General features: G+C 46.7%; 2 protein-coding genes across 5 annotated transcripts; both read left to right on the top strand.

Annotated features, from left to right (window-relative positions):
* The first annotated feature begins 412 nt into the window (after positions 1-412).
* Positions 413-7,967, top strand: LOC100279529 (uncharacterized). Of its 4 annotated transcripts, none has more exons than XM_008678879.4 (16): positions 413-749; positions 1,294-1,514; positions 2,052-2,133; positions 2,230-2,388; positions 2,527-2,604; positions 2,680-2,784; positions 4,624-4,690; positions 4,803-4,864; positions 4,948-5,087; positions 5,338-5,464; positions 5,542-5,656; positions 5,802-5,890; positions 6,368-6,451; positions 6,618-7,406; positions 7,550-7,609; positions 7,675-7,967. In XM_008678879.4, exons 2-16 carry the CDS (start codon positions 1,468-1,470, stop codon positions 7,756-7,758), a joined length of 2,088 nt encoding a protein of 695 aa, XP_008677101.1. In that variant the 5' UTR covers positions 413-749; positions 1,294-1,467; the 3' UTR covers positions 7,759-7,967. The 4 variants fall into 4 exon arrangements, with proteins under 4 accessions (XP_008677101.1, XP_020407077.1, NP_001145999.2 ...); NM_001152527.2 differs by having other exon boundaries at positions 554-691; positions 7,675-7,965; XM_020551488.3 differs by having other exon boundaries at positions 413-1,514.
* Positions 7,968-8,249: 282 nt separating this feature from the next.
* LOC100279745 (uncharacterized) lies at positions 8,250-14,637 on the top strand. Its single transcript, NM_001152703.2, has 15 exons — positions 8,250-8,615; positions 8,849-8,905; positions 9,207-9,287; positions 9,419-9,476; positions 9,562-9,665; positions 9,828-9,879; positions 9,991-10,040; positions 10,402-10,467; positions 10,538-10,702; positions 10,788-10,860; positions 11,045-11,177; positions 11,425-11,482; positions 12,139-12,186; positions 14,084-14,167; positions 14,258-14,637. The coding sequence occupies exons 1-15, from the start codon at positions 8,478-8,480 to the stop codon at positions 14,327-14,329; spliced, it is 1,239 nt and encodes a 412-aa protein (NP_001146175.2). The 5' UTR covers positions 8,250-8,477; the 3' UTR covers positions 14,330-14,637.
* The last annotated feature ends 1,241 nt before the right edge of the window (positions 14,638-15,878 follow it).

Below are 15,878 nucleotides of genomic sequence, written 5' to 3'. Positions count from 1 at the left end.
GGGCAGGCTTTCCCATGTCTCAGACTGAGACTGGCAGCCACAGCGGCTGCTGCTGCCGCCGGAGCAGTACGTACGTAAAAATAAAATGAGGCTCCACATGCGCGTGTTTCAAGGGGAAAACCTCATAATGGCGCCTTGGAACAAGCAGATAGATAGATAGATGCCTGGTCTGGTCTCAAGTCTGGACATAGATTTTGCTCAGCACTAGTACGTACTAATCTCCTCTCACTCTCATCGAGGGCAGGCAGGGCACTCACTCACTGTCCGAACACACACACACACACACACACACGCAATTTCATTGCGTTAACATGAGACTCATGGGCAACAGTAAAGTGAATCGCCTTTGCCATGCCTTCATGCATGCCATGCACTGCACCAACAGTATCACTATCTACCACACGAAAAACAACGCCTGCAAACACTTTTCACGCCGCCTGCAGGCTGCAGTGCAGGCTCCGCCACCAGCTACACCACACTACACCGGAGGCTTTTCTCCCCCTCGGCCCCTCCCCCCGCACGGAGGTCCGGGACAAGTCAATCTGCCACTGGCCGCGAGGCCGACCCACGCCACGCTCCTCCTCAGCTACAGTCCCTCCTCCACCGCTGCTGCGCTCACGCTCCTCGACCTCCCACACTCACTGTCAGTGTAAAGCTCACGCCGGAGGCCGGAGCTAGCTGCCCCCTGCCCGTGCGTGTTCATCCTGGCTGCTCATCTATCTCTCTTGCTCCGATCCAAGATCCAACAAGTGAGTACGCGCTCTGCGCTCGATTTCACTTGACCGACGGTTTTTACTCTGCTTGCGTGCGCGTTTGTGAGTGCTTTTACTCTGTCTGATGTGCCTGGCATTCTTGGCAATGGCAACGGAACTTCTTCAGAACAAAAAAAAAAGAACATTTTTTATCGGGCGCGTTTCCTTTTCTCTCCAATGCTAGCGAGAGCATACTATACATGTCCCTTGATTTCTTCTCGTCGTTGCTCCGTGTACTGGTTCCCCGGGGCCTGCCCTTATCAGTATCTGCGACGGTTTCGACGTCTTGCTGTTCTCGCTCGCCCCAAGTCCCCAAAGGCTGGCAGCGACCTTTTCGTTTTTTTTAAAAGGAAAATTTTGTCCTTTCCCACCCTCCTTCGACATGGTTTCTTTTTTTGAAGCAACTTTTTTTTGAAGCAAATCGACATGGTTTCTCGGGAACGATCCCAACCGCTCCTCCTCCACTGACCCGGATTCTTCTTCTTCTTCTTCTTTTTTTATGCGGTTTGTTTCTTGGCGTCTCCATGTTTGCTGTTTGCAGGTGAGCTAGTCACTCACAGCACAGGTGACAGGGTGGTGGTGGGCGGCGGGATTGCGGTTGCGGCAGTAGGGTTCAGGCTCGGATACCAGCCTCCTCCTCCTCCTCCTCCTCCTCCGCCTCCGTTTCCAGAAGGGGGCGAGCGCTACCGGGGAGCTCGACAGACGCCGAGCCGCAATGCCCAAGATGTTCGGGTTCTCTCGGCGCCGGATGAAGCTGGGCAGGTCAGATTCCAGTCCCTCTCGCCCGTACATCTTTATTTCTACCATTTTGATGATGGAAAAGGCGAGCGAGCCGCGATGGTTGAGTTTAGTTTAGTTTAGTTTAGTTTGTTCGTGGTTGTTCTTCGCCCTACTACTACTACTACTCACAAGGTTTAGGGGGTTTATGCGGCCAAAAAGCTGGCGCCTTTTCTCTGTCAGAAGAAAAAGGGGGGAAATGTCCGTTGGCGTTTTCTAACAAGATTTGTTTCAGTGAGCCCCCATATGCCCAGGAGCTGTTAAAAGTCTCTGTAAACCTAGAAATAAGTCTCTCTGTAAACCTAGAAATAAGTTTTCTGGAGATTACTTTTGACTCTCTCTGTAAACCTAGAAATAAGTCTCTCTCTCGTGGAACGACTCAGTGTTGATATCTGGTTATACTGTGGTGACTGGTGAGCTTGATCTTCGGATCCATTTCCTTCAAGTGCCTCTCCCTGCGTTCTCTTCTCTCCGTTCCCTCCCATAGTCTCTCATCGATTCATCGTTACATGACTTGTTCAGGTTGAAGGGCCATCTGCACGACCATTTCCATGGCCCTCGAAGCCCGTCTCGGACCACCAAGCGTTCCAGCAGTCATCACAACGTGCGCTTTCTGGCTCAGTTGCTCTGCATCTGTTATCGTGTTCTGTTGTGTCGATGGACTCTAAGTTTATTGGCTCTCATGGGATTTGCCGTCCAGGCAGAGGATCCATTGGCTACCTCAGTGAGTGGGCGCGCCGACGACCTCGCCTGGCGCTGCTCGTCCGACACTTTCGATCTCAATGGGCGCGATTTCGAGAGCTCCGAGAACTGGGCGGTCCTGTCCACCGAGGGTGACAAGCCAGCTCCTCGTTTCGATGTAAGCACTAAGCAGCAGCCGTATTAAAATTTCTTTCCGTTTGTAACAGGTATATAATATAAACTCAAGTGCTGTCCTGTCCTCATCGGTACTCTGAAACATTTGTGTCTCGTTCTTCGGGTTTGCGTGTGTGAACAGCATGCAGCAGCCATGGTTGGGAGCAAAATGGTGGTGTTTGGTGGCGACTCCGGTCAATCTTTGCTAGATGATACTAAGGTAGAATTTGGTGAATGTTTATTCTAGTAAAACGATGGCTTCTTGAGTTGATCTCATCTCCTATGTATCCTTCAGATATTGAGCTTAGACAAGCTTACCTGGGATTCTGTTGCTCCTAAAGTTCGACCACCATTGAACGGGCGTTCTCTGAAGCTGAGGCCATGCAGAGGTCATTGCCTGGTACAGTTCTTGGAGCTCATCTAACTAATTACGTCTTCACATCTGTTTCTCAGCAGTAGTCTTGTTGTGATTTCTAGTTGGTGTGCGTGCTTGTTCTAGAAGTATGTATCGACAAAGGCCCCCATCACCTCTGATTTTACTGGAATTTGTATTCTTTCCGAAAGATAAAACCGTTCCTCACTTTTCAGCTTCCACTCTGCATCCAAAATTCTATATAGCCCAGCTGCCACATTGGGCAAGCTCACTTATGCATGATACCATCAAGGTTTTAAAGTCGACTAGTCGACTCTAGTCGCCTGAGTACTGATAAGGTGACTAATCGCGATTAGTCATCGATTTGCTCGATTAGTCGAGCCTAGTCGACTCCTAGTCGTCCTATAATCGTCCACCTATAACAGGACCTTATGTATAAATATATATTAATATATATAGTTGTAGCAGTACTGCAATACATCAGTACACTATAGCTGTAGCAGGACAACAATATATTATAGCTGTAGCAGGACAACAATATATTATAGCTGTAGCAGAACAACGGGAAAATATCCTATGCAATCACTTATCCTGTGCAAGCATGCAATCAAGCGATCTGGTGCATCCGATCTAGATCTAATGATGACTGTTATTTTATATTTAACCCCTTCCACCTAAAACATAGTACCTATTTTACTTTTAACCCCTTCCATATGAAACTATTGAATCTGGATTGGATGCTCTGGATAGTTTGATTGCACGCTTGCACCAAAATGAGTGATTGCACAGGATATGTCCTCCAGAACAACAGACTCTGAAAGTCTGAGCTGTGAACTTAGAAGTCTGAACTCTAAAGTTCTCCGGACTCCGAAGTCTGAACTCTGAATTTCTTATTTCTGAAGTTCAGAACAGACTCTAAACTAATTCACTCTGAAGAAGTCTGATGGAGGAGGTGGAGTGGATCAGTGGACGGTCATGCGCTGGAGCCTGGAGGGTGGACTCCGGTGGAGGCCTGAAGCAGAGGCGTGCGCCACACACTGGAGGGGATTGGCTCGAGCAGAGGCCTCTGCAGCAGCCACGCGCTGGAGCAAAGGGGGCGCAGCTGCAGCAGACGGGGCAGTCACACGCTGGAGAAGGGCTGCTGAGGGTGCGCAACCGCGCGGACAACGGCTATTGTGCTGCTACTGTGGTACAGGTAGGGCAACACAGGTTTTCTACGTTCTGCAGAGATGGTGGGCCGCCCGCTGGCCCATAGAATAAAGGACGAATTACTGGCCCAAAACAGACACTAACTAGTCGGACATAACCCCTAATCAGGCGACTAATCGTGATTAGTCAGTGACTAGGACGACTAATCGCTTCCTAGTCGCCCTAGTCGAGCCGAAGCCCCTAATCGTGCTTACTCGGGCGATAAGGCCAACTAATCGCGACTAATCGTGATTAGTCGGACGACTTTAAAACCTTGGATACCATAGTACTCTGACTCGCTCCATGTAAGGGCTTGTTCGTTTAGACATGATTCCATGTGGATTCAATGGTATTGAGTCGGTTTAAATCCATAACAAGTCAAAATCTATATCAATTCCACCCAATCCACATGGAACGAAAATAACTGAACAAGCCCTAAGAGTTTTATCTTTAAACCAGAGGTGCCAGGTTTGGAAGATGATGGTTTATAAGCTCAACCAAACCTATTTATACAGCTAGATACCTTTAATTGGCCAGGGTACTACACTTCCGCTGCCTCCTTGGCGAGGCAGCACAAGGGAGAAGGAACAATGTTCTCTGCTTCTAGCTTTGAATTTCCTCATCATGTTTTAGAACAACTGACCTAACATTATTCGAACCCATTTTTCTTCGATTCAGGTTTCGTGGGGAAAGAATGTTATTCTTGTGGGAGGGAAAAGTGATCAACCTTATGACAAGATATCAGGTTTGCCTCTGCTATTTAATATCCTAAAGTGCATCAGTATGTGTTGTTCATCTGATTATCGGCAGAACTTCCAACAGAAACAATTAGGAATTCATCATTTGTTCTACTGCAGTATGGACCTTCAATACAGAGAGTGAGCTCTGGTCTCATATGGAAGCGAAGGGTGACATTCCGGTATATATTTGACTGTTGATCTGAATGCCACTTAAAATACATTTTGTAAATGATGGATACCGTACACTGATTATTAATCTCAGGTGTCTCGAAGTGGGCATACGGTGATTAGAGCCGGTCCTGTTTTAATTCTCTTTGGAGGTGAAGATGCCAAAGGGAAGAAACTACATGACCTTCATATGTTTGATCTGAAGTCATTAACATGGCTTCCTCTGAACTATAAGTAAGCTATTCTAGTCTAGAATTCAACGATAGTGTAATATCATTACTAAAGAAAGAAAAGAAAGCATGGAGGCTAATTAGTTTCCTCTTGGTCATTTCACTGTGCTTTAAAATACAACAAAAATATAGTTATATACCTATTGAATGCATTTTGAGACATTTCTGGTTCTTCGTACTAAAACCCCTCAAGGATAGAATCCTTAACTTAATTATGCACATTTCTTTCATTAATTCAGAGTTCATTGTTTTAGGGGTGCTGGACCTTCTCCAAGATCAAATCATGTAGCCGCCCTTTACGATGATAGAGTCCTATTGATTTTTGGAGGTCAGTCGAAGTCCAAGACCCTGAATGATATTCATGCTCTAGATTTTGAAACAGTAAGTATTGTCGTGTTACTTTATTGGTTTTGCTTGTTAACAGATTGCTGAAAAATTTGATATCTTTATACTATTAGATGGTATGGTCAAGGGTCAAAACCCATGGGCATCATCCATCACCTCGAGCAGGTTGCTGCGGAGCTCTTTGTGGAACTAAATGGTATATTGCAGGAGGTGGAAGCAAGAAAAAACGTAAGTTCCACCCTTTTGCATTGTTTGTATATCACGGGAAATTAGTGACACAGTTCCATTTATCAACAGTATGCATGCTTCTGTATAAGAATTTATAATTTGCTACTATGGATGGACGGTATCTAACAAAAAGAAATTACCTCAGGGCACCCTGAAACATGGGTTTTCGATGTCCTTGAGTCCAGATGGTCTGTTTGTGTAGTGCCTCCTAGTTCCTCAATCACTACAAAGAAAGTAAGTATTTTTCTTGCTTGACTTCACCTTTCATACTAAGGGCCTGTTTAGTTAAAAATAAGTTAGATTATATAATCTGGGTAGATTATAATCCCAAATAAACAGGCCCTAAGTGACTAGCAACTCAGCAATCAATTCATCTTTCAAGCACTCATGTTGGGAAGTCGATACAGTTCCTTTTATTTAAGATTTATGCCATCCTGAAAACCTTGAGCACTGGATAGTGCATAGTATAAGATCCCTCCAAATATGTAATAAAGCTTCAAATTATTTTTCGAACATCTATCTTTGTAATAGTTTTTCATTGGAATTGTACTTCAATGGTGGACATTTGAACTACTATAGCTTCAATATGCTGCCCATTATAGCAGGAAAAAAAGAGTCCCCATAGGAAGAATCCACGAGATTTATGTTTATTTATTTATATGTTAACGATTTCTCTACTTGCTGCACAATTGAACCCAAAACTTTTTGCAGGGTTTCAGCATGGTTCCATTGTACTACAGGGACAAGATCGTGCTTGTTGCTTTTGGAGGGAACAAAAAGGAACCATCCGACAAGGTGAAGGAACTGAATCTCATTGAGAAATGGAAAGCTCATTTGGTGACATTATTTCAGGATTAGTTATTCTGCCTTCCACATATTTTTTTGCAATAGAAACACCAGGAACATTTCTATGATCAGTTTCAGTACATGAGAAACTGACGTTACTTTGTGTTTTTTGAAGGTTGAAGTACTAGTGGTGCTGCAAAACGAGCACTGTTTCAGCTGGCGGTCTGCGCCCGAGGTGGAACCCTTACTGTACGACGAGTCTCCTCCAGGCTCAAGGGAACTCGCCGACCATCTCAGCAGCTGCGCTCCACCGTATCCTACTAGCTCCGCGGCGAGGAGCGGTCTCGCCGCCACAGCGGAGAACTCCTGCGGGAGGAAACCCCTCCCGGACTCACTGCTACGGACCTCGAACCTCGGGGGCTCGTCGCTCCGCAGGCAGTTCCGTCAGGAAGAGGAGTGCAGCAGCCTGGCGCAAAAGCTGCAGAAACCGATCGACGACGACAGGTACAAGGACGCCGCCGACGAGTGCTCCGAGCATCAACCACCCTCGGCCACGAACCCTAAACCGCGGAACGACGCGCGGCGGTCGTCCCCGGAGGTCGTCGTCGACGCAAAAGCGAGGAGGCTGCTGGGCAGGAGCTCGTCGGACATGAACAACCACCAGGACGCAAGGGTGGCCGCCCTGGTCAGGAGGAACGTGGCGCTGGAAGAGCAGCTGTCGGCGGCGCTGGCGAGCAAGGACGAGGCGGAGAAGAACCTGTCCCTGGTCATCGACAGCAAGGACGGCCTGGAGAAGAGGCTGGCCGAGAAGGACAGGGAGGTCGAGGCGCTGAGGGAGAAGGCGACGGGGTTGGAGCTGGCGCAGGAGGAGGCCAACAGCCTCTCCAACACCGTCCACGCCGACAACGTGCGGCTGGAGCGCGAGGTGGCGTTCCTGAAGGCCGTCATGGACGAGACCCAGAAGGCAAGAGAGTTACTCTCTTAGCCATGCCCCGTTCTCCTCCGCCGCCGCCGCTGCTCTCTCTCTCTCTCTCTCTCTCTCTCTCTCTCTCTCTGTGACGGTTGGTTGCCGTACTGATTGGCTTTCGGTTTTTCGTCTGTGATCAGGAACTGCACTCGACTCGCGGAGTTCTTGCAGGAGAACGCGCACGGGCATTCCAGCTTCAGGTAAGACCTTATCATGCTAGACTTTCTTTCTTTCTTTTTTTTGTTCATGCCTTGGGCTCTGCCAGGTTGAAGTCTTTCATCTGAAGCAGCGCCTGCAGACGATGGAAGGGAGGTCACCCGCAGCACCAAGAAAGCCTCAGAATGCGTAGGGTAGGGTGCAGGCGTGTAGAGTTTTTGAGCGATAGATCTGCTGTAGATTCATTCAGTGATGTAATGTAACTGTAGTAGGTGCCGGAGCTACTGTAATTTGTAATATTATTCGACGCGATGCGATGCAAACGTATTTCGCAACTGGGACGTACGTAATTGTGTAGAATGAGTTGCGGTCGACTATATATGCAAGATGTCTTTTATCTAAGAGTTCTGAGTTATTGGTCAGATGAGTTAAGTAAATACAAAATTTATTGATGAGAAGCCGATAAGTGCTTGAGGATAATTGAAAGTAAAATAAGTGTAAAACAATATGATAGGAATCTGGGGAAAGAACTCCTGTTGTTGCTGCAAATATAACTTGGTTGATTTGATTTGAGGAAGAAATCGTATTTACTTGGGGATAAGAATGCGATTTAGTGAGCTGGATTCAGGTTAAGGAATAAGATTGCTCCTAGTTTTTTTCTATTCTATTTTTCAGACTGGCAGTCATCCTCCTAGTTTTTTTCTTTTCTATTTTTCAGCTAACCTTATCTTCTTCCCGCGTCCTTTCCAGCCTCCCGTCCCGTGTGGCGTCTGGCGTGTGCGCACGCACCTCCCCAGGCCCCAGTGCCACCTTCCCTCCTCGGCTCGACCCGCCCGGCGCTCCGCCGCAGCTGGCTCATCCCAATCCCCTCGTACAGTCGTGCTCCGCGCCCGCTTCACCGCCTGAACAAAGATGGAGGCCTTCCTAGCCGGCCTCTTCAGGGCGCCTCCACGGGCCGTCCCCGCCCCTCGGGGCACGCCTCTCCCCAGCCTTCCTCTCTTCTACGGCAGGCGCCGCAGGAGGCCGTCCTCCTCCGTGGTCTGCATGGCGGTAAGGAAAAGAGAGAGACAGAGAAGAAAAAAAAACCGCCTCCTTTTTCAGCGGTCATCTCCATTTCCGGACCTTTTTACCGGAAACTTCTTGGAAACAGAGCGGCTGCAACCTGAATTTTTGTTCTTCGCTGAAGCTGAACTGAACATTGTTTTTGTGCTCTGCTAGCCGAAAATCCTACCTTTCGCGCTCAGACTGAACTAGTCGCTGTTCATTCTGTATGCTCTGTGCAGGAGCCCTATCTGATTGCCAAGCTGGACTCTGCGGAGAAGGCCTGGAAAGAAATGTCGGTATGGTTACCTCTTCTGTGTGCACCTCTGGTTCCTTGTTTTCTTCTGTGTTATTACCAATCAGGTTACATCGCCATTGTTATTGTTTGCTCTGAAGTTGCGTGAGTGAAAAAAATGTCTTGTGGAATAGAACTAAGTTAGTACTAAATCAATTCTGAGCTTCTCTATTATGCCACGGCAAAGAAAAGGTAACACATGCGCAGGCAATATAAAATGCAATGCTGCCACAGCGATGTGGAGAAGTTTCAATTTTGATCCCATCCAAATGGTCATCAGTCTAATACTTCAGTGTATGCTTCAGGTTAGGTTGGCAGATCCTGACATTGTCTCGGATCCAAGCGAATACCAAAAAATCGCGCAGTCTGTTTCTGAACTGGATCAGGTTGGCATTTGGCTTGCTGACTATGCTGTTTAATTTTGGTGTCTACTATCTACTCAACTATACCAGAATTTGAGCTGCTAATGTTTATCAGTTGTTACATCACCATTTTTTTTTCTGACAATAATACTTAGGTCGTGACCACATACAGGCAATTCAAGGATTGTGAGAGGCAACTTGAAGCGACAAAAGGTTGGTATGCCCTTGGTATTTCTGGTGCCTGCCTGAAAATAGTAGACTCTCACTAGCTTTCTTTTATTACATTGCGATATCATAGCTCTGGAAAAAGAGAACGAAGGTGACCCCGATATGTTAGAGATGATAGCTTCTGAGTTGGAGGCTCTATCTAACCAGCTCGCAGAGCTTGAAGAAAAAATGAAGGTGAATAGGACATAATGACCTGCACAATAGCTACATAAATTCTGGACATTATGTTTAACTTTATGCATTCTATCTACAATGCCAGTTTCTGCATTTGGTTGGAGAAACTATACATTAGACATTTTGAAGTGCCTCTCATCAGCTCTTATTTCCTCATGTTAGTTTCTACTGCTTCCCAGCGATCCTCTAGATTCACGCAACATCTTACTTGAAGGTACCTCTCTCCATTTCTTAGTTGTACATTTCAACTAAGTTCAACATCTTGCTCTTTAAGTTTTTTTCCTTCTTGTTTTGAAATTGGGTACTGTATTCCTTCATTTTGCAGTAAGAGCAGGTGCTGGTGGTGATGAAGCTGGGATTTGGGCTGGTGACCTTGTAGGTAGATGATGATTTTATTCCATTTGAGTGCAATTTAGCAAATGTTATACAATTGTTTTTAATGTTTTTCAAATAGTAGTGTACTAAAGCTTGATAAACAGACCTTGATGTTTATAGGGGTTGGCAAGTCTTGTCCCTCCTATGTTTTTCTTCTTAATATAATGACGCGCAGCTCTCCTGCATTTGTTAAAAAAAATAATGAACGTGCAAGTAGGATTTCATTTTTTTAGTATAAGCTCTTCTTTGTTCATTTTACTATTGTTATAGCTGTTATACTTCTGATATACTAGTGCGTCATAGCCGCAATTTTACTCACATCACATACTCCGCAACTAATTATGCCAATGGCTTTCTGTAGGTTCGCATGTACCAGAGATACTGTGAGCGCAACAATTGGAAGTTTAAGCCAGTTTCTTGCTCAGAAGTATGTACTTGCAACTTTAACCTAACTACTGATTAAGAAAAAAACACTGCTCACAAGCTGACTCTTTCAGGCAGAAATGGGTGGGTACAAGACATACGTGATGGAGGTCAAGGGGAAACAAGTCTATAGTAAACTGAAGTTTGAGTCAGGTGTACACCGTGTTCAGCGTGTTCCCTTGACAGAGGCTATGGGTCGTGTTCATACGTCAACAGCAACTGTAGCTATTATGCCAGAGGTAGGCCATTTTGATATTCGTGTGAACTTTTATGACATGAATTCCTTCTTCTAAGATGTCTAATATTGTTTCAATGACATAATAGGCTGATGAAGTTGATGTGGTTATTGATCCGAAAGATATTGAGCTTAAAACAGCAAGATCTGGTGGAGCTGGAGGTAATGACTTGCATATTGTGTTATGCATAGTGTTTTTTTTCGACAAGGAAATTTTATTGAATCAAGATTGTCATGAGTTACAACTCTCTTGAAAACAAAAACCTGACCTCTGCATCATGGTGTACTGGGTTTTCTGTACTGCTCCCTTATAACTGAGCATCTTCTAACATTCCAACCAATGCAGGGCAGAATGTTAACAAGGTGGAGACGGCTGTTGATCTTATTCACAAGCCGACAGGAATACGGATATTCTGTACGGAAGAGAGATCACAGCTACAGAACAGAGAGCGGGCATTTCAATTGTTGAGAGCAAAACTGTAAGTAGCTATGTACAGCTTTCCAAATTATGAATTATGTTTCTCTATATTTTATCATCACCTCAGTTATTTTGCTTCTAAACATGTTCTTCGATGATAGGACCATAACTACAGTGTAAATTCTGATTTTAGAAATCCCCTAATGCAAAATAGAGGGAATCTACCATTGCCAAATTATCTATACTCAGTACAATATGTGGTCATCCTTTTGTAATCCTTTTGCATTCCTTATATATGCACAATACAGTTACGAGATAAAATTAAGGGAGCAACAAGAATCATTAAGAAACCAGAGGAAATTGCAGGTACGTTGTCAATTCTTCTTAAAAAGATCGTATCTTCCGAAGGTCGTAGCTGTTGAGTCCAACTGAAATCAACAAAAAAAAACTGTCTTGTAGATGATAAATGCTCAAATTGAACAGAGTAGCAGTGTGGTAGACATTTTCGAGAACAGTATTAGTATAATATCCAGATGAAATTGGCAGAAATTTAAACCATGACAAGACAACCAAATCTATTGCCTTCAGTTTGTGTAGGAAATAGAGTTGGCCCTTATGAAAGATTTTGTAAGAGCATCTCCAACAAGAGCCCTAAATGGGTCTTATTTAAAATATAGGGCCCTACCCTAACACCATAAAACAGGTTCCAACGTGGGACCTATTTTACAAAAAATCATCAAACGATTATAGGGTTCGGTCTCTCGGATTCTAAATGTAGTATCCCATATACTTGAGCCCTATCCTCATTTTGTACATTATTTCTAACCTTTTATTTCTTAAATAACATGATTTATTTCCTAATAATATGATATAGGCTCAATTGTTGGAGCCGCAAACATTTTTATGGCCCTAAACACTTTAAATGAGGTCCTATTTTAATTTTGAGGACCCAAATATAGGACTTCTTGTTGGAGATGCTCTAAACCGCTTTGTCAATGTTACTAATACCTGTTCAACTGAAGGTTGGTACTGGTGCCCGATCCGAGAAGATAAGGACGTACAACTACAAGGTAGCAGGGCATCTTATCACCTAGAAACGTAGTGTTCATGTTGTTTTCTCGTGGTGCAATACCACTTGCATATGTTTGCGTTGTCCTTTTTCTTTCTTTTTCCTTTTGGAAGTGTTAGAAGCTGAGACTCAACTATATTGCATAGAGGATGGTTACATATATATAGATTCAGAGGAACCCTAACCCTAATGAGCTGGCAGCCCAACGGTGGTGCCAGTCCATCTACACATACATGGATAATATAGGAACACACATTTTAACATTCCCCGCACTCACATCGGGGGCACCACAAACGATGAGACTGGAAGAAGAGCTGAAGGTAGGAGCCGACGAGCTGAAATCCCCTAGCAGTCGCAGCGTCGTGAGGATGCGAATGTTGTGCCTGGAGTAGAGACCGGTGTGCATTCAATGTAGATGATAGTCCTTGGATGCCGAGGTAGCCGAAGTCGAGGTGGTGCGCTGCTGTGGCTTGGAGACATGCAGTGGCAGCCTCGTTCTTCGAGGAGGCCGACGTTCGAGCGCCAATGGTTGGTGGGGCGACGCAACAAAAAGGACAACAAAAGTGTGGACCTTCTTGCTTCTCGTCCGGTCATTGGGGTGCCCTGCCAGGGAGGCTGGCGGTAGCGCGCGCGTCTGCGCTGGTCAGGGTGGCCGTTCCCGCTAGAGGGGCCGCGGCGGCCTCCGTCCAGGGGTGTGGTGACGACGAAACAGAAGGGGCAGCGGCGGATCCGGCCGAGAAGGCCACGACAATGACGGATCTAGCCATGAAGACGGTCCAGTGCAACCTAGACAAGTGCAAGTTTGGCTTTTTTGAGCCAATCTCCTCCAAACTTTTTTCAGCCGTCTTTTGAGCCAATCTCCTCCAACCTAGACAAACATAATTAACATATAATTCAATTGACTAAGTGTTGGGAACTTACCTCTTTTCCTTAGTTTCACCAGGATTTTCAATATGACTCATTTCAAGTCCAAAATGCACTTTTATTGCAGAAATGGGTTAGTAGCCAAAACAAAATGCTACAAACATAGAATAAGGTATGTGCAACTTATTTAAACACTTAAACCTCATGTTTATGTTGTTTCACCCAAAGTTGTACTTTTGGCCCTCCATATTAGCTCATTTGGACTTGATCTCTTCAACTTGCCTTCAATTAGACCTATGCTCATACTTAAATCAATGTGGTTAGTCCAATGTGGTGTGTTGGACACTTAATCACCAAAACAGGTAGAAATGGCTCTATGTCACATTTCCCTTTCACCGCCGCCGCGAGCAGGCGCAAGCAGGAGTGGGTCGAGTGCGGGCCACATGGCAGGGGGCGCGTTAGCTCCGCTGCCGACCCTAGATCAGGCTGGCCAGGGAAGAGTGGTGAGGAGACGAGCCGGACGCATGACAGGGAAGGAGAGGAGAGGCGGGCACACGTCCGCCGAGGGGTGGCGCGAGCTGACGGCCGCCGGGACGCGGTGCTGAGGGAGAGAGGAAAGGGAGCCACAGTCAGGGGTGTCTGCTGCTGTGGCAGCGAGGCTAGGGCCACCGGCCACCCCTGGGAGTGAAAGGATGAGCCTCCCGGGGACGACGGTGTGGATGCAGCCAACGACTGTGGGGCTGTGGGGTAGGAGAGGCCGTCGACAACTGTGAGGTTGGGGGGGGGGGGGGGGGGGAGAAAGACCTAGCTCCAATTCCATGTTAGAAACTGAGCCTCAACTATATTGCATAGAGAATGTTTACACATATATAGACACAGGGGAACTCTAACCCTAACGGACCGAGCCCATCTACGCATACATGGATAATATAGGAACACACACTGTAACAGGAAGGAGCTTTTCTTATGCTTTATATATCGCACGCTCACGTCTCCAGCGTTTATGTAATTTGGGGTCTTATGCTTCACAACAGGATAACAGAGTGACAGACCATCGCTTAAAGATGAACTTTGAGCTGACAAGCTTCCTTTTAGGAGACATCGAATCGGCTATTCAGGTATATTACTTGAGAAGAAAAAAAAACAATAAATATATAGGATGAATCCATCTCTTCTAACAGCGTCATTTGTCTTTGAAACATGTGCAGTCTTGTGCTACGATGGAGCAGCAGGAGCTGTTGGAGGAAATGGCCAGTTCCGTGGGCGCAGTAAACGTATGATTCAGGCAAATTCGGCGTTGAGGCCAGGCCATCAAACTGAACCGCGAAACTCATGACGTGCTCGGACTCGGTGAAGATGATTGATAGCTGTACATGAAGAAAACTGACAAGATGAACTCCCCCCATAGGAACTTTTTCCCCCCCTGTAGTCCGCAGGGTACAACACACACCCACCCATGCATCTCAGCTTCCTTGACGGCAGCAGAGTTACTAGTAGAAAATATACATGGTTTGTGCAGTTCAACGCTTCAACTGCTCCAGTATTCACAGTTTAATGCATTTTAGGTATGTTGCTCCAGTTTCTCAACAATTCACTGCTTGCAATTAAATCTACAGAGCAAAGTTCTCAGCTAGCTACATTTGAACCAATCAATCAACCACTTTTCTTTTTGAAACGAGATTTTAATCTGTTTTTAAGAAAAGCATATAACAGTGTTCGTCATCCACACTACTCACAGTCACAGACACCAAATCACTGGGCATGGCAGTTTACAAACAGCGCAAATCACCAAAAGACCTGACCAACCGAACGAAACAGACAGGCTGAAACTCCTGAAGCCAGCTTCCTCAGTCGGCTGAAACTCCTGAAGCCAGCACTTGATAACGTGCAGCGTTTACTCCAGCATATTTTGTTCCGCCGGCTTGAGTACCATACTCTAATTCTGCACTAAAGACACTTAGGATCACAAATGTACTGTTAGGGAACTTTTTCTCAATTGCCATCTTTTTTTTTTGGACTTAACACATGAATCCCACATGTCATGCATAGCATGGGTGCAATCCAAACACATGCATACTTTCGCTCTTCAGTTTTAGCACAGCCAAATTTTGACACAGCCAACCAAGCAGCCCCATAATAGCCACAAGCTCGGAAGATTTCATAACACGTTCGGCCTCTGCCGGTCTGCCCTCTGTGTCCTGTCCACCCCCGTTCACCACCGGCATTTCGCGAGAACACCACACGTCCACCCACCGGCCGCCACCATGGCCGCTGCCGAGCCCCTCGTCGTCGTCGTCGCCGTCGCCATCGCCTTCCTCCTCGCCGCCGCCGCCGCCGCCGCCCCCTTGCCTGGCGGCGGTGGGGGCCTCCCGTTCCCGCTCCTCCCGGCCGACCCCGGCGCCGGGTGCCGTGGGCCCGTGGGCACGTGCCCGGCGGGGGACGAGGCGCCGCCGGATTTCGGCGAGGCCTCCACCATGGCGGTCGACGATCATCCCGTACGTGCCCGGCGGGTGCAGCACCAACGGCGCGACAGCGTGCCGTGCTCGCGCCGCGGCGCCAGCTACTACAACTGCCGGCCCGGCGCGCCGGCCAGCCCCTACAGCCACGCCTGCTCCCGCATCAAGCACTGCCACGGCTGAAGCCATGCATGAGCATGAGCTCCTCTTTGCCATCCATCGCGCGTCCAGAGAACTCTGCGTACCACCAGCTGCACACGACGCCACAGGCCTGTCTAGTAGATACCGAGAGCTGATCTTGTTGCTTCCTCCGATCCATCCGGCCCATTATTCCCATGCATAATGGGGGGAACACAACACACACGTATAGGAT

This window comes from Zea mays, chromosome 4 (genome assembly GCF_902167145.1).
Source record: "Zea mays cultivar B73 chromosome 4, Zm-B73-REFERENCE-NAM-5.0, whole genome shotgun sequence".
Classification (NCBI taxonomy): domain Eukaryota; kingdom Viridiplantae; phylum Streptophyta; class Magnoliopsida; order Poales; family Poaceae; genus Zea; species Zea mays.
This window is presented reverse-complemented; position numbering and strand designations above follow the sequence as displayed.